This window comes from Chrysochloris asiatica, unplaced genomic scaffold (assembly GCF_000296735.1).
Source record: "Chrysochloris asiatica unplaced genomic scaffold, ChrAsi1.0 scaffold00007, whole genome shotgun sequence".
Classification (NCBI taxonomy): domain Eukaryota; kingdom Metazoa; phylum Chordata; class Mammalia; order Afrosoricida; family Chrysochloridae; genus Chrysochloris; species Chrysochloris asiatica.
In genome coordinates, this window is record NW_006408525.1 from 5792148 (window position 1) to 5813893 (window position 21746).

The 21746-nt window shown below is 38.9% G+C and overlaps 1 protein-coding gene across 1 annotated transcript in view; it reads left to right on the top strand.

Annotated features, from left to right (window-relative positions):
- ACACA (acetyl-CoA carboxylase alpha) overlaps positions 1-21746 on the top strand; it is a 336306-nt gene that overhangs the window by 260521 nt on the left and 54039 nt on the right. Inside the window, exons 44-45 of the mRNA XM_006832345.1 lie at positions 6613-6733; positions 7256-7366. Of these exons, the coding sequence (XP_006832408.1) occupies positions 6613-6733; positions 7256-7366 (232 nt within the window). The remainder of the gene's footprint in view (positions 1-6612; positions 6734-7255; positions 7367-21746) is intronic.

Genomic DNA, 21746 nt, shown 5'->3' on the forward strand with positions numbered 1-21746 from the left:
CATAGGTGTAGGTCAAATTCATCAAATTGTATTACTATTTTTTTTGTCTTCTTTTTTCTGCTAGTTGAGTTCTGATCATCCCGCCATTGAAGCTAGGTCAAGTGGGGGTGTTCTTGTGCATATGCCCTTACTTCTTACCAGCTGGACATTTCACTCTCCACTCCAGTCCTCTGTAGTTGTGTGACTGACTCTGGGTTCCGGAGGCCCCAGACCTTGCTACACTTCAGGTCAACCAGGTCTCCACCCGGGTACACAGGATTTCTATTGAATGTGGTAGGACTTAGCTCGCAGCTTCATTGCTGTTTTTCCCTCACTTCCCCTTATTGGTGACTACTGTGGTCACCAGTCAGAGTGCATGTCTGCTCGTGTATTCCCCTTGAGTCCTGTTCTTCTTGTTGTTGTTGTTACATGCCATCAAGTCGGTACCGATCCATAGCATCCTTATGCACATCAGAACGAAACAGTGCCTGATCCTGGGCCAACCTCAGTGTTGCCACGCTTGAGTCCATCGATGCTGCCACTTGACCATTCCATCTCTTTGGGGGTCTTCCTCTTTTTCTCTGACCCTCCACCTTACCAAACATGATATCCTTCTCCATGACTGGTGCCTCCAGACAATATGTCCGAAGTATAAGAGACGAAGTTTGGCCATCTTGGCCTCCAAGGAGCACTCTGGCTGCATTTCTTCCAGAACAGATCTGTAGGTTCTTTTGGCAGCCCAAGGCATTTTCAATATTCTCCTCCAACACCATAACTTAAAAGCATCAATTCTTCTACGTAAGGTCTTCCTTATTCACTGTCCAGCTTTCGCATGCATATGAGGTTATTGAAAATACCATGGCTTGGGTCAGGTCCACCTTAGTCCTCAAGCTGACATCTTTGCTCTTCAACACTTTAAAAAAGTCTTGTGCAGATTTGCCTAATGCAATAAATACATCCTTTGATTTCTTGAGTGCTGTGTATTCTTTCCATCTTCTCTTGATGCTTTCTGCATCATTCAATAATTTGCCCAGAGAATCTTTCAATAATGAGAATCTTTCAATAATGAAAGTCGAGGCTTAATTTTTTTCTTCAGTTCCCCTAGCTTGAAAAATGCTGAGTGTGTTCTTTTTTGGTTTTCTGATTCCAGATCTTTGCACATATTGTTAATAATATTTGGCTTTATCTTCTTGAGCTGATCTTTGAAATTGTCTGTTTAGCTCTTGGACTTCCTCATTTCTTCCATTTACTTTAGCTTCTCTACACTGGAGAGCAAGTTTCATTGTCTATTCTGACACCCATTTTGACATTTTCCTTCTTTCTTGTCTTATTACTTAATGACTTTCTGCTTTCTTCATGTATGGCGTTCTTGATGTCATCCCACAAGTCTTCTGGTCTTCGGTTTTCAGTATATCAAGTCTGTTCTTCAGATGATCTGTAAATTCAGTTGTGATATATTCAAGGTCATATTTTGGCTCTCGTGGACTTGTTTTCATTTTCTTCAGCTTCAGTTTGAATTTTCTTATCAGTAATAGATGGTCTGTTCCACAATCTGCCCCGATCTTGTTTTAACTGATGATATGGAGCTTTTCCATCGTCTCTTTCCACAGATGCAGTCAATTTGAATTCTTTGTAATCTATCTGGTGAGGTCCATGTGTATAGGTGTCTATTATGCTGTCTAAAGAAGGTATTTGAAATGAACAAATAATTGGTTTTGCATAATTCTGTCATGTGTTTTCCAGCATCATTTCTATCACCAAGGCCATATTTTCCAACTACTGATCTTCCTCTTTGCTCCCAACCTTTGCATTCCAGTCACCAGTAATGATCCATACATCCTGACTGCATATTTGATCAATTTCAGATTGAAGAAGTTGGTAGAATTCTTCTGTTTCATCCTCACTGGCTTTAATGGTTGGTGCATCAGTTTTAATAATAGTGGTATTAACTGGGTTTCCCTTTTGGCGGATGGATATTATCCTATCACAGACAGCTGTGTTTCTCATGACTGATCTGGATATGTTCTTCTTGACAATGAATACAACACCATTTTTCTTCTGTTATTCCCAGCATAGTAAACCTTGTGGTTGTCAGATTCAAAATGGCCAATACCAGTCCATTTCAGGTCACTAATGCCTAAGATATCGATGTTTATGCATTCCATTTCATTTTTGATAACTGCCACTTTTCCCAGATTCATACTTCATACTTTCCATGTTCTGATTTTCAGTGGATGTTTACAGCTGTTTCTCTTCATTTTGAGTTGTGCTCCATCAGCAAATGAAAGTCCCGCGGGCTTTTCTCCCACAGGCTTTACTCCATTTGCGTCATCGTGGTCAACTGTACTTTGAGGAGGCAGCTCTTCCCCAGTAGCATTTTGAGTACCTTCCAACCTGAGGGGCTCCTTTTCCGGCACTATATCTGACAGTGTTTCTGTGCTATTCATAAGGTTTTCAGTGACTTAAATATTCGGAAATAGTTGGTCACTCCTTCTTCCTAGTCTGTCTTCGTCTAAAGCTCATCTGAAACCTGTCCACCATGGGTGACCCTGATCGTATTTGAAATACTGGTGGCATAGCTTTTTTTTGAAATACTGGTGTCTTAGTCTTGCAAGGCAGTTTTCCCTGAGGGGACCAGACAACTTGCCTGGGCGAGCAACTTGCTTATTCTTCTGGTAGTCAGTCGGACTTCCATTATTGTTTTATATTTTTCTTGCCGGTATGTCTTTCAAGAAGTATCTTCTGTTCTTCTAGCTGCTCCAGGCTGGTCTGCTTGGCTTTTCAAGTGATAATTTCTCACATCTGAAGATTCTGGATGGGATTCAGTATTCCACCTATGGTCTTAAGCAATGCAAAGGCTCCGCAGGAAGCCTCCTTCACTGTGCAAGTTCTAGCCCCATTTTACGTATTACAGTCAGTTATAGGCAGAAGACAGACTTACAAGCTTTCTATGGTGATAATTCTGGCTATTCCTTTCTCTCCCCCTCAAGTGTCTATTTTATAATGGTATGCAAGTGAAACCAAGATTCAAAAGATAGCCAAGCATCTTTTTTCCTACCATTGTCCACACTGATGATTAGGTTAACAAACAATTATTTTGATTGCCAGTGAGGTTTAATATTTTTTTAATCTTCATATTAATCAGTTGCTTTAAAACCATTGCTTAAATAATTTATACTTTCCACACTTTTGTAATAATCTACTAATATTAACTCAATTACTAAGCTTTATAGTCTCTTGTTGTTTTCTTTTCTTGGACTTATGCCACTGTTTTAACTATTCTTTTGAGCAAATTTCCTCACTTGTTTAACTTTTCCCCAAAATTTATTGGCTATTTTTGCCTTCTTATGCATACACTCGTTTTTTTAAATTCTTCAAAACATTGTGATTAATGATTTTGATTGAAATATGTTGAATTTATAATTAATTTAGGAAGACCAGGCATCTTCATAATATTAATTCTCCCCAGTAAGAAAATGTGTTTTTAAATTTATTCAGTATACTTCTAAAAGTTTTGTCATTTTTTTTTCATACAGGTTATTGCAGAAGTTTCCAAACTTTCTTGGTGTACAGCACTCTTAATGTCTCAGTAATTTTCTCATGGCACTCTACATTAAAAGATACACCTAATAATTGCTTACTACATAGTTAGACCCAAATATATTTATATCTTAACAACTTAATAATTTTAAAACCAATTTATAAAAAAATTTTAAATAGATTATATTTTTTATATACCTCCAGTTACTTTCTGGTGTGGTGCTGTGGGTTAATGCGCCAGACTGCAAAGCCATTTGAACTGCAAGGTCGGCAGTTCAAACTCATCAGCCACTCCTAGAAAACCGTATACAGACTGGGTCGCTATGGGTTGGAACCGACTCGACAGCACTTAACGACAACAACAGTTACTTTCTAATGGGATGTTTTCATTTGTACAACTTCTCAGACTTTGAATCAGATTGGACACCATCTTCCACATAGATTTTTTTTTGTGTGCTGAAATTGCTTTTTATTAAAGAAACTACTACAAACCCAAGGAGCTCTAGTAGCGTAGTGGTTACAAATCGGGCTGTGAACCACAAGGTCCCAGCTTGTTCCACGGGAGAAAGATGAGGCGTTTTACTCCCGTAAAGATATACAGCCTCGAAAACCCTGTACAGGATCTCAGTGAGTCCGTTCCGACTCCACGGCACATAACCACAACCACTACAAATCCAGCTATCTTCTAAAGTAGTGTAGATGAAACTGTGAGTTACTTAATACTGGTAGTTCATGAAATTCAACAGCTATTGCATATCTTGGTATTTCTCATAATCATTGAAAGTACTCTTTAGTGTCCCTGGAGTTCACTCTGGTGCCCTGGGACAGTTTGGTGCATAGTTTGGGTCCAGTGTGACTTTGTAAAAAATTTTTGTTTATTCCTAGAATTTTTTTTTTTTTTTGCCTTTTTTCCTGCCACTTTGAATTGAATTTCCTCTCCCCACTTTTTTTTTTTTTTTTAATTCTTTGTTACTGGTATCTAAGAAAGGTACTGGTTTTGTACAATGCTTTTGTGAAAACAGTTGGTTTTTCTTCTGAGTTGTAGTCTCCTCGTGTTAAACTAAGAAAATAAACAAATACATGTAAAGTTCTTAACACTGTATTGCTCAATAAGTAAGCTCACAGTAAGCAGTCAAAAGTCATGGTTATTATTAGCTATAAATTGGAGCTGTCACACTGGATGATGTGAGAATCGTAAATGTGCTTGTTACTTATAACACACAATACAGAAGGTTTCGTTGTTGCTTTTAGTTGCCCTTGAGTTGTTTCTGACTCATGGCAACTCATCTGTACCCAGTAGAACTGCTTCATGAGGTTTTCAAAGCTGTGACCTTTTGGAAACAGATCGCCAGGCCTCTCATGAGAGACACCTATAGATATGTTCAAGCCACCAGTCTTTCCACTACTGACTGAGTGCCTAACTGTTTTATGTCATTCAAGGACTAGTGGTTTTGATTATAAATAACATTAAAATTTAGATTTATTGTTAAGGAAGGATAGTCCAAGATGGTAGAAGACCTAAGTCATTGAACAAAAAATGAGAAGTTTTTATTTTTCATGTAAGAGAATAGGAGAAATGCTATGTGGTCAATCATGAACCCTGTAAATGAATACGCAGTCCTTAGGTGGGAAAAATCTGCTTTACAAGGAATGCTGTCTGAGCCCATAAGTATTTGTGAATGTGTGGCATGTGGACCTTATAAGAAAAGTATTTCCCCTTGCCCCAAACCAGTGTGGCTCATTAACCTCTTAGGAGAGATTAGCTTCATCTGTAGCATGACTCTAGAATCTAGTGCAAAATGAAGAATTGGGAAATTATTTGGAGAAGTTAAAAAGGCTGTGAAATTTGGGAAGCATAGATGTAAAATAAAGCTATGAACTGACAGCAAGGCCAAAGACACAGGACTGATCAAGAACTGGAAATAAAGAAGGGAGCCGAGAAATACGATGAAAGAAGGCAGTTTAAGAGCCACTATGGGATACTTATTTATTATTTCAATTTATAAAACTATGCCCTGTGCCAGGCCTTTTGGGTACACATGGAACAATAAATAATATATGCCCATCTCTATCTACTTCCAACTTAGTATTTTTTCCTTCTTTTTATTAGTTGCATTCCCCGTCTCCCATTTCCCATTATCAGCTATCACTTCTAATCCCCTACCCAGAAGACAAATGACTGACTCCCATTGGATCCACAGGATGCTTTCTGGACGACTTGGTCAACATTTCACTTCTATACACATTCCACCTGTCCCTCCAGAGGCCTATAGTCAGGAACCCTCATGTATACACTTGATATATATGAGGAGGCAGGAACAGGAGTACATGATTTTGATCTCCTTCATTCCTCTCTTGGAAAGGGAGATGATTTTTTATTTGAGAAACCGAACTGAGCATTCCCACTACCCTCTACTTGACTTTTTAACATTTTTTACTATGTAACATCCTGGTGTGGTACTGTAGGATAAGCATTAGATTGCTAACTGCATGGTTGGCAGTTTAAACCCACCAGCCTCTATTTGGAAATTATATGGGGGTCACTATGAGGTGGAAACCAACTTGATAGCATTTAACAGCAGCAGCAACATGTTAACGTTTATCTGAAGTTACTGATTTAATAGCTACTGCTTATTACAGAAATATGTACTGACCCTGCTTTTAAGAAACTTAACTCTAGAAAGCAAGAAAGGACATCTAAAATTTGAGATCCAACTGTGTGTCAAGTCCTATCCTGGTTGCTTTCAATGAACTCTCCTGTCCACCCTTAGAGGTAGATGCTATTATCCCCATTTTACAGAAGTTACTGTCACCCCAGAGGCACAGTGTTGCATGTGTCAGAGCACATATTCAAACCCATTTGCTAAATTTCTGCTATTACTACTATACCATATTACATCCAGATAAAATAGGCACTGACCTATAAAGGTAAGACTTAAGAATGAGGAGTATAAAAAAGAAGAATATAAAGCCCTGGTGTTAAATAAAAGCTTTCAGAGTGCCTTTAAGAGCCTTTTAGTGGGGATTATTTTTCCGGTGGACACAGTATTATTGTGTTTAACCTTTATAATTTGGCATGGCTGTGTCCAATAGGTACAAGATAACAGATATTATTGGAAAGGAAGAGGGACTTGGAGCAGAGAATCTTCGAGGTTCTGGAATGATTGCTGGAGAATCCTCATTGGCCTATGATGAAATCATCACCATCAGCCTGGTAAATACTGCTAGGATGTGGAATGTCTGATGGGTTGACTGTGTGGCTAGAATTTATTTTTGCCCCCATCACAACTATTCAGTCCCAAATGAGAGAATTTCTCAAAAAGTATATACCTAAAATATGATTTTATATTATGCATTTTAGTGAGAAGATAGAATAATGGATACGATTTGAATTTCCCAGATAAACCTAGCACCTCATTTTAGCCTTGAGTTCAACTTCTTATTTCTCTAAATACTTTATCAGCATTTTCTTCTCTTACTACTTCGCTCAGCCGTTAGTGTTGATGCTAAGCATCTGTAGGAAGACACAAGTATATATATCTAACAGTTGAACCAGTGAATGAATTTTGTTTATTATTTTCTTTTGGCTTTTAAAATGACTTTAAATTTTTTAGTTAATTAGTTTTCATGAAATAAACTAGTTATGCAATGTGAGTTTTCCATATCTATGCCTCAGTTCTTACAGGTTGGGAAAGGACTTAAGTATGTGATATGTAGAATTTTTTCTTTTTTTAAGGTGACATGCCGGGCTATTGGGATTGGAGCTTACCTTGTTAGGCTGGGACAAAGAACCATCCAGGTTGAGAATTCTCATTTAATTCTGACAGGAGCTGGGGCCCTCAACAAGGTAAGTTTCAATGTTTGGGGAGCAGTGTGTGAATCTTTTTTTAAAGATTATTGTAAATTTTTAATTCAAGATCCTGACTGGGAGAAAGCCATCTATTTCATGCCTTCCTCATTCTCTCTGTTTCCTGCCCACTAACTTGTTTGTTTTTTTATTCATTCATTCATTTTACTCATTCAACAAATATTTTGAGTACCTACTATATGTTAGGCATATTTCTGGCCCTATGGATATGTCAGTGAAAAAATTATATAAAGAAGGACATTTGGGATGGCCCCTTGTACACAGAGTAAATATTGAGTGGAAAGATGGATGCATGGATGCATTGCTGTGTAGAGTATGATACAGACATTTATCTTCCCCTCAAAAGAAGTTCTTGTATTTTCTCAATGCAAAGTCATAGAGTGATCCCAAAGAACAGAATGGATACTGAGTCCAGTGCGTGAAGAGTAAAACTATCTGCGGATAACTGAATATGCAAAGGACAGTGTAGTTTCAACTTCTTTGCAGGCATAGGAAAATTATTTTCTTTTCAGAGCCAGGAATATGTAATGGAGTAGTCTGGGACTGCTGATCTTGTATAATTTATATAACCTCTCAGCTCTTCAACTTTCTTATCTGCAAAAGGGGTTCATAATTGACACCATTTGTTATGGGGATCTAATGGGAAAACATTTAGTAATATTACCTAGTACGTGACACAAATTGTTGGCCCCTTCAAAATTTCACTTCCTTTTTTCTCATATGTTTTGGTGATTGAGCTTGTAGAATTATATTGGATACTCTGTTCACTTAGACTTGCAGGAACTTTTTAAAATTAAGCCTTGACTTTTAAGGGGAAGGATAGGGATTAAGTGTCCTATCCACCCTTTCCACTTACAGAGTTAACACTTGCATTGTTTTCCATTAGCTTTTGTTGTTGTTGTTGTTGTTAAGTAGCATGGAGTTGATTCCTACTCATACTGACCTTGCCAGGGTTTCCGAGGCTGTAAATCTTTATGAGAGCAGAAAGCCTCATCTTTCTCGCGCGAACTAGCTGGTAGTTTTGAACTGCTGACCTTGAGGTTAGCAACCCGATTCGTAACCACTACATTACCAGAGCTCCTTCCATTTCATTAGCTTTTAGGAGTGTCCAAATGTTTGGTGTGACCAGCTTACTCACTGCATTCATATGAACTCCGTATCTTCCTGGGTTGCCTTTCTTTCTAAGGAAAGACAAAGTAATTCTAATCATAGCAAACTTTGCTGCCCTGCTTCCTGTTTGGAGAGTAGTCTAGAAATAAAGATTGTGAATTGTCACTACTTATTATTGCAGTCCTGGTGTGGCGCTGTGGGTTAATGCGTCAGACTGCAGAGCCGTTTGAACTGCAAGGTAGGCAGTTAAAGCTCACCAGCTGCTCCTTGGAAACCCTAAACAGGGTTGCTATGGGTCGGAACTGACTCGACAGCACTTAACAACAACAACAATTATTGCAGTAGGAGAAACTACTGAGTCTTTTTTTTCCCCAAAGTTCTTTTGGATACCATCTTAGGATGAGATATTGATAAATTTTGAAGAGTGTTTTAGGTACCATTATCTTTGAGGATAGAATTTAAAGAAGATACCTGTTTCCATAATATTCTCATACCTGGACAGAGAGCTAATTTCTGAAATGTATCTTGCTTATGTTGAGTTTATTATTTTCTCCCAGATTCTATGGAAGACACAAAAAATATTACAAAAAGTAAAGGGAGCTTTCATTTTGTTTTGTTTTGTCATTGTTTTTTATTTTGCCTATATACTTGCTAGTTTAATTTCATTTGTGCCATAAAGAAAAACTCATGGTTTTTTGTTTGGTTTTTTTTCTTTAAAACTCACTGGTTGAATTGTTCTAATAAAATGCATAATAGTTCTCTTTTTTCCTAGCTTACAGGGCTGCTTGTTACAGGAAAAGTCTAGTTGCAGGGTAAAAGACAAGTAATGCTGTAGTGTAACTTACCCCCAAAAAAATATTCATTTCTAGAAGGACAGAATCATTTTTAGCTGAAGGAAGTGATCAGTTATAGAGGTTACCTCATCCTGCTCTGCCTGCTTCACTATCTTCTTGTCAGTGGCTGTTAAATATAGTTATGTTGCTGAAAGACACCTGATTTCATGCAAATTCATTAAGACTGTTGTATCAGCCTCTTTGCCTATCAGGTATGAAAAAGGAAGCTATATGGGCTCTACGTGCTCAGAGTGCTTCCTCTGACTTACTCTTTGAATATGTTCTTTGTGTGTGGTGTCTTTCTCAGTGTCAGTCTGTCTGTTTTTCTGTAGACATCTGTCTTGCATCCCATGTTCATGTCCCTTTCTATGTGAGTGCTGATCTCTCAGTCTCTTTGTGTCTTTATGCTTGCTTCTAGAGCCCTCTCTGTATGCCTTCTTGAGTATCCATGTGTAAGGCTTGGGGTGTGTGTGTGTGAGAGAGAGAGAAACACAGTAGAGCCTCCTTTTTTAAGTCTTGACCATTTTGTTCATAATACATGTGTGTGTACCTGTGTAAAGTATAAATGTAGGTGGTATATGCAAGCTCTTAGATTGTAAATATTTAAACCCGCGCCCCCCCCCCTTTTTGAGTCTTCATCCTTCCTGTTAAACATTGGGGTGAAGAATAAGAAGGCGGGGTACACAAGAGGTTGTGGGGGGGGATCTTGTGTGTGCAAGTACCGATCCCGTTGACCCCTTTGAAAATTGAAATAATGATAATGCGTGTCTCCTGACTGCATCAAAGTATCAGCACATCAAAAGCCAGGAGGCATGAAATGCAAATGATAAAGTGAAAGCAGATGGATTGTGCATGATCGCCTGATGCCCAATGAATTTTAAAAGGTGCTGGTTTGCAAGGGGGAGGGCACGATTGGTGGTGGGGAAACTGAAATAAACACGTTATCCCTGTGATTTTTTTTTGTTGTTGTTCTTGACGCTCGCTTCTGACAATATTTTTTCACACTCGAGTGAATACCCACTCCATCTCTCTCTTTCTTTCTCTTTCTCTCTTTCTGTCTCCTTTCCAACTGTCTCTCTGTCCGCACCCCTCACCCACCTCCCACCCCCCCCACCTCACACGTCTCAGGTCATATCGCTGCAGCTCCGGTGGAAATAATAAGATATAAACCACGAGGTTGTTATTTGCATAGAAATAGCATGGAGCCCCAGGCAGCAAGGGAGAAGGACACAGGGATCATTTGTCTAAAATTTTAATGAAAACTTTTGCTGAGGCAGAGATTTTTTAAAAACTTTCTTTCTCCCTGCTTTTCTCCTCCTGACCAAGTCGCGTGTGTCTCCCTCCCCCCCCCCCCCCATCACTGATTTGACTTAAACATGGTTCAGATGGAAGAGGAAGGGTTGACACTCCACATATCACACTCCCATAATGCAGTAGCAGGTAAATTATTTGTTCATTCCTTTAATAGATATGAAGCTGAAGAGATGTACATTCCCAAATTAATGTATTGCATGTATACATCAAGCTTTTATGGCTGCACTCTGTCTCATTTTACATAGGATGCTGCCAGTCTTTAGCTGACTTGTTTTTAATTAGTTGAGACCTTCGTACCTTTTGCTTCCCAAGACTTGCTTTTTAAAGGATATATTTTTGTAGTCAGCAGTTGTTGTTAAGTGACATCAAGTCAATTCCGACTCATAACGAACCCTGTATTGGGTTTTCAAGGACTGGTTTGTGAATTTGAACCACTGACCTTAACAGTTCAAACCAACCTTGTAGTCCAGTGGTTAGCCTACACCACCATACCAGGACTCCATAGTTAAGAGTAGTAACTGGAATATAAAATGTAAATATTCTGGGGGTTTCCTGCTTAATTGCTTATGGTGATTTTACAGGACACTTACACCTTGTATTCTTGGGGGCATCATCCTTTGCCATTGTTTTTTGTTCTCAAACCAGAAAGTGTTATTCACATGTGTATTTTTACTCTTATGATCTTTATATTTGTATATTCTTTCCATATCTGTCCTCTTTTTATTGCATGCAGTTAGCTGTAAAATATTCAATATTACCAAGCTGAAGAGGAATAGAGTATCTAGGTTTTCATGAGTGTTGTGGGAGCAGATTTGATATTTGAACTAAAAGCTTTGGACTGGTGATTAGAAGCAGCTGAATGTCTTTATTTGAAATTCAACATCATGACTATCTACATGGCTCCTTCCTACTCACTGAGTGAGCTAGTATTGTGACAGCCATTTTACAGATGGGAAGACTAAACCTGTAAGAGATAAAGTGACCCATGATGATTTTTGTTGTTTTTATTTTTTAAAAAGACTACAGAAATTGAACTCCCAGAGTTTGATGTAAGAAGGACTCTTAGTACCCTGTGCTTTGTGTCTATAAGGCCTGTGAAGAGAAGGTGGTCTGGTCATTTTCATTTTTGTTCAAATGTTGTGAGAATGATGAGATAAATAAGAGAAGTTTATTGGGGCTCGCTATTCCCTGTCACCCAAGGTAACAGATCTTAGGTTTTTAGTTCTGGGAACTGTAGGCTACGGGTGGCAGATTATTTAAAATGCCTCCCTGAGTGGTAAAAGCAGAACCAATGGATGTGACAGGCTACCCTGCTTGAACACCGTCATGCTGGCCTGGCAAGCCTGTGTACTTGGGGAACTGTAAGACAGATCCTTAAGGAGCTGATATGATTTGTAAGGTTTCAAATTCCTAAGTCAAAGTACCACTTGCACATTTGCAGTTAACTTTCAAATAGACCTTTCCTTTTATGAGTTGAATTATGTCCCCCAAATAATGTGTTTAAAGTCTTAACCTCTGTACTAGTAGCGTCCTGGTGTGGCACTGTGGGTTAATGTGCTGGACTGCATTGTCAGTTTGAACTGCATGGTTAGTGGTTCAAGCTCACCAGCCACTCCTTGAAAACCCTATCAGTATCACTATGAATCCAAACTGACTTGACAGCACTTAACAATGACAACAACATATATTTGTGGTGAAGTCCTGGAGTGGTGCTGTAGGATAAGCACTGGACTGCTAACTGCATGGTTGGCAGTTCACACCTACCATCCACTCTAGAAACCTTTTAAAGGGTCACTATGAGTTAGACTCAATAGCACTTAACAACAACATGCTTGTGGTTATAATCTCATTTGGGAATGGGTTTTCTTTATTAACTTAGTGCAGTACGATTAGTATAAGGTGTATCTTGAGTCAGTCTCTTCTAAGCTATAAAGGAGATTAAGTAAGAAAGGAAGGAAGCAGAGATGGGAAAAGAGAGGTGCCAAGCACTTGAAAATCACTCAGGAGGCAGAAGCTCAAAGAGACAAAGGAAGGACCTTTCTCCAGAGATAGTACTTTGAATTCAGACTTCGAGTCTCCTAAACTGTGGGAAAATTAATTTCTGTATGTTAAAGCCACCCATCTGTGCTATTTCTGTTAAAGCATTACTAGATAACTAAGACACTTTTCCTCCCCTGTTACTCCTCCTTGGAATTTCTGTTGAATGTGTTTAACATAATGTCAGGTCATAGATACACTGAAAGAACCAAAAGAAGTCTAGCTTTATGCCATCAAGTCAATTCTGACTCATGGTAATCCCACATATTACAAAGTGGTTTTCTCTTTGTGGAAGTGTATCACCAGGTCTTCCTTCCACAGCATCTCTTGGCATGTTTCAACCACCAACTTTCTGTTTTGTTTTGTTTTTATTTTGAATTGAGTGATAGTTCACATGGGAAAACATCGTTTTTACACTCATCGTTTCGTTGCAATGATTACACTCTCCTCCGAGCATCGTCATTCAACAGTATTTGCTTCTATTCCCTTGGGTTTATTTTTTTGTTGTTTTTTGTGTGTTTGTTTTTTGGGGGTGGGGTTGGGGGAATATATAATAATTTAAATAACCAAAGGGTCCAACTGCCAACTTTTATCTTAGTAGCTGAGTGCAAGCCATTTTTGTTACTCACAGACCTTGGATAGGCTGGAAGGGTCTAGTACTGGAAGGGAACATTAATGTAGACTAGAGCCTGCTAGCTTTTCATCTATTGCCCCATATCTGATGAGAGCCCCATCTATGCATGTTCTTGTTAAGTGCTGTCAAGTCAGTTTTAACCCTGTATATGGTTTGCAAGGACTGACTGGTGAGCTTGAACTACTGGCCTTGTGATTCAAACTGGCTTTACAATGCAGTATATTAACCCACAGTGCCACACTAGGACTCCCCATGCTGTTGTTAAGTGCCATCAATTCGGTTCCAACTCATAGCAACCCTGTGTAGGGTCTCCTAGAATGGATTGTGGGTTTGAATTGCTGGCCTTATGATTAGTAGTCCAGTGCTCATTGTATAGCACCACACCAGGGCACTGTACAGCTGAATATGTTGTCTTTGTTAAGTGCTCTCGAGTCAGTTCCAACCCATAGTGACCCTGTATAGGGTTTCCGAGGAACGCCTGGTGAGCCTGAACCCCCAACCTTGGAATTCAAACTGACTTTGTAGCACAGCACATTAACCCAGTTTATAACGTGTCCTCTGGACAGCAGTTGCCTATATGGGTAAGGCATGTGCTAGTGACTGGGGAGATAAGTAGGCCAGAGATTCATTAAGGGTGATAAGTGACTTCCTTATAGTAAGCATTTTAAAGTGTGTGCTCCTAGTGTGAAGCAGTAGGATAAACATTTGACAGGTAACCACAAGGTCAGCAGTTCAAACCCACCAGCTGCTCTTCGGAAACCCTATGCAGGGTTGCTATGAGTTGTGACTAACTCAATGGCACTTTACAACATCAACAGCTCCTCTTTTAGAGAGGTGGGGCGAGTCTATAATCCTCTTTCCTTTAATTTGAAATCAATCTCTATTTTCATTGAATATGCCAGGAAAAAGGAAATTACCTGGTGAGTGTTGCCTTAAAAGGAGCCAACAATACTCAGCTTGTCTTTGAAACTTATTATAAGTTACTCACATTCACCTCAGGTTCTTAGTTTTCATATACATATTTTCATGTAGTTGAGCAATATGAAATGTGAAGTTGTTGCAGCTGACTATTGGGTACAGTCAGGGTTCCTCCTATGAGCAGAACTACACTGCACAATCTCCATTTTTACCCATGGTTATATGACAGACAACCTGAGAGAGTCAAAGAGGCTCAGTTAGTGAAAGATAAATATTTAGCTCTCACTCACTGTGTGGTAACTTTGTAACTTTATCACAATTCTGAGATGGAATCGTTAAGAGCTGGAATCTAGAGCCAGATGACTTTAATGTAATTCCTGATTCTACCATTTGACCAGCTGTGTAACACTGGGCAATTTGCTGTACTTCTCCAGGTCACAGTTTCATTAAGTGTAGAATGGGGATCATAATAGTACCTGTCTGCTGGGATCTTTGTGAGGATTAAGTGAGTTGATATATATATATATAAAGCTTTGGTTCTATTGTTGTTTTCTGTAAGATACACTTGTTTCTTTCTCATTACAATTAATAATCAAGAGAAAATATAAACATGACATTGTCTATATTCTAATTCTTTGAAGGCAAAAAATTAAGTATTAGAGGGCAGTCTTCACTGTTACAGTACATTCATGTATTTACTTTCCCAGTGGATGTTTTCTAATAATGACAATCAACATACTTGGTAAAGGCATTAATGTGAGAGGAACCATGTTTGATCATCATAGGATAGTATATATGTCAGTCATTTGTCCACAATAGTCCCCTTGGATTTGGTGATACAATAGGCCATAATCACTATAAGGATCAGTTCAGCAATTTGCATTTTTAAAAGTCCCTAACTACCTATTTTCACAATAGACAGCCCTGGAAACAGCTCCAGATGGGATCACTCTCCTTTGTAAAGAGGACATTTTAGCTTCTTTCTGCATAGACTTTGCCTTGCATTAGGATGAGTTCTCAGAAAGGACTGTAATGGGCAGATCTCCAGTTTTCTAACCTCTCCCTCTACCTAAATATGGGTAAATTTGCACCCAGTTTTATAGTTGTTTTTTTATTTGAGCTTCCTTAAGTTTGGTAGAAAACTCTACTCAGTATATTGTAATCCATTAATGTAAGTGAGTCTTGGTGATCTACCTTGGCCTGATAATGAACATTCTGTTTGGAGCTTTTACACGATGGAATTGCTAGCCTGAGCTCCTTTTCAATGTTGCCTCTGACTTCTTAAGGGCTCCATGTGGGCCTTAGAGAATTTAGAACAGGTACCAGTTAAGACACTCTAGATAAAGTGAAAGCTCTGAGGCCCTGTGTGGGGCACTGAATATAGACTCAAGAATTACCATATTTGATGACCTATTTATAAATGTATACAAACTTTCTGAAATCATCCTTTGAATTTAAGAAAAAGAAAAAACCTTGATCAATCCCCCCCCCCCCCTGCCATTTACTCAATTTCCTCTTGGAAGGCAACTAACCTTAAGTCAAAGACCAGAGATGTCATAATTTTTAATTTAATTTTATTTATTAGTATTCTGTGATGTTGTAAAAAATATACTGGAATTTGTAGTCAGGGGACCATGTTTGATTTTGGTAGAGAAAGATAGATTGGGGTGGGAAGAATTCTAAAACATAAAATTATTATATATTGTTGTTGTTAAAGTGCCATCAAGTCAGTTCTACTCATAGTGACCCTTTTAGGGTTTCCCAGGCTTTCAGTCTGCAAGGGAGCAGAGAGCCTCACCTTTCTCCCGCAGAGTGGCTAGTGGACCACAGATAGACCTGTGTGGTTCACAATCCATAATTTACCTAGTTAGTGAGATTAGGACTGGAAGTCAGAAAGCATGGTGATTGAAAATGTTTTTATCTTATTTCTTATATAGAAAAGTAAATGCTATCTATATATTACGTTGTTGACAATGAGAAGTGGTCATAGAACTATAAATGTTGGGGATGGAAGGATCCTCAAAAGTCCAACCATTATTTGAACTTTATGATACTATTGCCAAATACTCAATTATGCTTGAAAAACTAATTGATCGGGAGCGCAGTACTTTTGGAGGTAATCTCTTCCATCTGTATAAAGTTATTGTTTTTGGCTAAAATCTGTTTCCTGATTTATTTTTTTTAAATAGTGCTGAAATTAACAAAGAAATGCCCCTGTTGTGTGGTCTGACATATACATATATATATATATATGTATATGTATGTATGTATATGGAGCTCTGGTAGCGTAGTGGTTACTAATCAGGCTGCGAACTGCAAGGTCAGCAGTTCAAAACTACCAGCTGCTCCATGGGAGAAAGATGAGACTTTCTGCTCCCGTAAAGATTTACAGCCTCGGAAACACTGTTCAGGGTCGCTATGGGTCGGAACCGACTCGATGACACTTAACAACAACATATATATACAGAATTGAATGGAACTCAAATCACTTTCTTATATAAAATTGAATGGAACCAAAATCCTTCCCATGTACTTTTGCTTTCAGGGTCTGGCCTTGTCTCAAGAACAAACACAGTGATGATGAAAATGCTATTCAGAGATAGAAAAGATACTAGATTCACAAATAACATTCTTGCCAGCTAAAAATAAGAAACAAATAGTTATTTCAAAAGAAACAACTAAAACTTAACTCCATTCTGTGTTCTATAGAACCTTAGGGTTCTGCTGTATCGTGTTACACACTAAAAGGCACGAAGCTTTTGGAGCCCAATTATTTTCTGATTCCCATCATCCCCATCCCCTCTTTTGAAAGTCAGGATGCTGATACATGGTTGGAGGATGTATTTTTTTTTTTTTTCTTCTTCAGTACTGTGTTTTCAGATATCAGTTATAACTCTTTGGGTCCAAGGCTTGGTGATATTTATTTTAGGAATAAATAAAGGTAATGTAGATTGAGGTGTACTCCAGAGTCCTAAGGGCATAGAAATAAAAACTAAAATGCTAGCATGATTACTCTCATCTCAGTGAGCAGTCTCTAACTCATTTCATCTATATGGGCCTTTGTTATCTCTCTACCCTATCTCCAGAATATCCATTTCAGCCTCTTGGACTCTGATGCTTCCTAAGCATTAGAAAGAAGAAATGTCTCTGCTTCACAGGTCCTGTGGCATGTAGGATCTCTGCAATTTCTCCCTCTAATTAAACCTTGCCCCTGCACCCAGGATAAGTGCCCTCTTGGTTTTGTGAGCAAGGTCCCTTAAGCAGAGCAGTTTCTTCTGCTTTTTCATTTTTTATTCAGTCAATAAATATTATTGTTGATTTCCCCCCAACCCTGTTAGACTTTCATACGTTGGGTTTTCTTCACCTTTATTCTTTCTATACATGTTCATAGCTCTGTCTTTGCAGATCAGCACTCACTTGAAACTTCACTGCTCCGTCTGCCCCTCTCTTTTCCCCTTAACCTTTCTTCTCCCCCAGCTCTAGCCTGAGACCCAAGTAAATTAGCTTCTCACCCTTGCCCCCCAGTAAAAAAAAATCCTATACTCCTCCAACAGTGTCTGTTCTTGGATTTGCAGTCAGCAGCCATCTCCAATAACCATCAGGCTGTCAGCTTTGCAGCTCCCTACTACCTCCCAACTCCCCCATCACTCACCAGAGGAAAAAGAGAGCCAGAGCAAGAGCTTGAAATATATCATGCAATAGTGTATCATGAATTTGTTGTGAATCACAGCGGTGAAGCAGGTTTATTTATTTCTGAGACCTTAAATCAATACAAAGTAGGTCTCTTAGTTCTGAAGCTGGGATGGAGTGTGAAAAAATGAGCCCATTGTACTCTTAAAACTTTGGGGAAAGGAGATGACAGCTATATAATTCCATTTACCAGGCACTAGGGGCTTTAATGTGAAGGTGACAGGGAGCTCTTTGTGCATTTAGAGCACCATATCTTCTAAATAAAAGATCTGTAGACTTGATAGTGGAGCATAGCTCCAAGTTTAATAATCTCCAAGCATTAGACCGAGCCAATATGTTCCCAAGTCAGAGAGGTCCCCCCGAAACACTCATAAATTAAAAGTGCAAAAACTGCACACAGTGGTAGATTAGAAATGCAAGGACTCAAGTCTTTTTCTAGGAGGAAGACAGACCTGAGCCCTGGCTGTGCACAGACTGCTGTGTGAATATGATAAAGACCCAGGAAACTCAACTGTTTAGAAAACTGACTTTTGGCTGTTCATCATCCTAGGGAATGCCCCTTGTGCATGAATCCAAATCTTGCTATGCCCCCTCTCATAGTGGTCACTGTCACACAGTCTAATCAGCTAATGTACAGAGTCAGGAGTGTTGAATTATGAAAGGAAAAGCTTTAAGAGATGTTTAGATTACCATACCTGGGTTTCAAGGTTTTCAGGTTGATTCTTGACCACTTCCTATTTTTAATAATGTTTCAATGTTTGGAATTTAACCCCTTTAAAAGGTAGGCACATGTGAGAAGTTGACATATCAGTGTTATTAAGGGAAAAGAATCCATCCAAATTTAACCAACAGCGTAATTTGCAAAAAATGAGAACTCAAGATCATCAAAACATATAATCAACTTTGAAGCATTTTCATTTTCTAACTAATTGGTAAAATATGCCTTTTTCAGCAGATGATACAGGTTTATGCAGTTTAGTAGAGCAAACCTAATAAAATACGACTTTGTACTAAATAGAGTTGCTTGTTAGATTCCAGTCCAGCTAAAGAATTTTGAAAGAAAAAGCCTATAGTGTCTATTCTGGGGGAAATTGAAAAGATAGGGATGATCACTTTTCTTAAGAAACCCATCACATATTATATGAGAGGGGCTTCAAAAATTTGTGGAGAAATGGAATGAAAAGATAATGGAAATTTTTCATGAACTATTTGAAGCCCCCCTCATACAATAGTATAAAAGACTCCTTGTTTTACTACGTCAACTTGCTAAAAATATACACCAAGTTGAGTTTTTATATAGCACCAAGAATTGTGGCAGTTCACATATATTTATTGCATGCCTATTGTGGAGTCCTGGTGCGGCGCTGTGGGCTAATGCGGCAGACTGCAAAGTTGTTTGAACTGCATGCAAGGTCAGTGGTTCAAGCTCACCAACTGCTCCTTGGAAACCCTATACAAGGTTACTATAGGTCAGAATCGATTCAACGGTGCTTAATAACAACATTGTGTGTAAAGCTCTTTTCTCATGCTATGGGGATTCGGAGATGATCCCTGCTTTCACGGAGTTTAAATTTTAGACTAAACGATAATCACAGACTTTACATGTATCTTAAAAAAAATTTTGAAAGTGACTGAGATGGGGAGTCAGTGTACTCCCCAACAAGCCAAACTCTCTTTCTTGTTTCTTGCCATTGTTGACTATGCAGCCCATCTGCTTGTCAGTACCAAGCTCTCAAGTGACTGAAAAACAGCAATTTTGTTTTTTTAATTTGCATCTTTGGAAACACATCGATGAGTGATCAATATTCAGTATATATAAAGCATTCTCACAAATCAGTAACAAGGACAACACAGTTTAAAAAAAAAAGGAAAAAGAGATTTATACCAGGGCTTAGAATGGATTCTTTCTGGTTCCATTATGGCCAGTGATGCAAAACTGGCACAAATCCAAGTTTGTAAAATGTGGATGTACCAGAATGATAACCAGAACAGGAAAAATTACAGGTTGACATCCTTCTAGAAACTTACTCTGACTCCTAGGAAACAAGGGCGGCATGTGTGTTGTATGGCAACCAAATCTCTTGATTGGAAACAGCAGTACCCTGCCCAAAGGCAGTGGCCAGTTGTGCCGTTTTGTGTGTTTGTAGCTCTCCACAGTCCTGGCAATAATCCAGTCTCCCTTGTCTGGTTCCTGAAGGGGCGGGAGTCACTGTGCCTCTTCCAGGTCTCCCTTTCCAGAGTTCCAACCTATAAAAGTTTTCATTTTGGTTATCATTCTAGTACACCCAGATTTAAAATTTTGAGTTGTTCCAATTTTGCCGCATCAGCCATGACTTAACCATACATACATAATCACCAAATGAAATGGTAAATAAGCACAAGAAAAAATGCTCAACATTATCAATCATTTCTTGTTGGTATTAGGTGCCATCTAATCAATCAGTTCTAACTCATAGTGACCCTATGCACAACAGAATGAAACACTTCCCAGTCCTGCACCATCCTCACAATTCCTGTTATGTTTGAGCCCATCGTTGGTGCCACTGAGTCAATCTTCTCTTTTTTGTTGACCCTCCATTTTTCTAAGCATGATGTCCTTTATCAGGGACTGGTTCCTCCTAACAGCATGTCCAAAGTATTAGAAACAAAGTTTCACCATCCTTGCTTCTAAGGATCTTTCTGGCTGTGCTTCTTCCAAGACAGATTTGCTTGGTCTTCTGGCAGTCCATGGTATTCTTCACCAGCACCATAATTCAAATGCATATCATTTTTCTCATCCATCTGACTAGTAAAACTTTCATGTCTCTCCTCTTCTCCTTTTACATTAAAAATGAGTCTGTGTTCCTCACCCACTTACCTTTCATATTCGTATTCTCTTCCTACCATCTAACCCATTGCTCCGTGTTGTCAGTGACCCCTACATCTCAGGAAGCAGAAGTCTTCCAGTGTTGCTATAGGCCTGTATCTCCATTTCTTTGTTGCTAAATGTCCTTTCTTTTCTCTCCCTGATAACACAGTCCTTTCCCCCCAGTTTATCCTTCAACAAACATGAACACCTCAGAATTTTGCTGTTTATAGAAAGATTTTTGGTCTTGCAGTGAATGGTCTTAATCCATCTATGACTCAAGTCAGAGGCTTTTCCTCCTCTGCCAAAAATCTGTTAGTGACTATGGCTCCTACCCCCAACCCTAGTTTACTAGCTTCTGGTGTGGTGTCATAGATCAGCACTGGACTGTGAACCACAAGGTCGGCAGTTCAAACTCACCAGCTGCTCTTCAGAAACCCTATACAGAGTCTTCATGAGCTGGAACTGACTTGACGGCATTAAAAACCACCACCACCAGCTCTCCAGTTTCCTAAAGACAGTAGTATCAATATCTACATGGGCATAGAAAGTTGTAATGCTCAATAAGTGTTAGAAATTATATTTTGGAACCCCAAAATATTCTTGGTCACATAAGCATAGGTACTGTCTCTCTGAGATTTAATTCCATTCACCCTTGGATATAGTCCTAGAGAAACATTTATACAGCAATATGTGCTGCACCACTTAAAATTGTTAATTGGAGATTGAATTACTTGTCAGCTTTTAAAAATGTAGTCCTCTCAGGTCAGGGAAGAGAGTGTCAGCAGTGCGGGGTAGATGAGCTATTGCAGTTTTTTCTCTCCCCCTCCCTTTCCAACAATCTCATTCTTCCTCCTTCCTTTTGTCCTTATTTTACTACTTTTTCCCATTCCCACTTATTCTTTCTAATAACTGTCTGTCTGCTTTAGCCATGCCCTTATCAAAACCTGGCAGATACCAGAGTGACTGTGATATCTA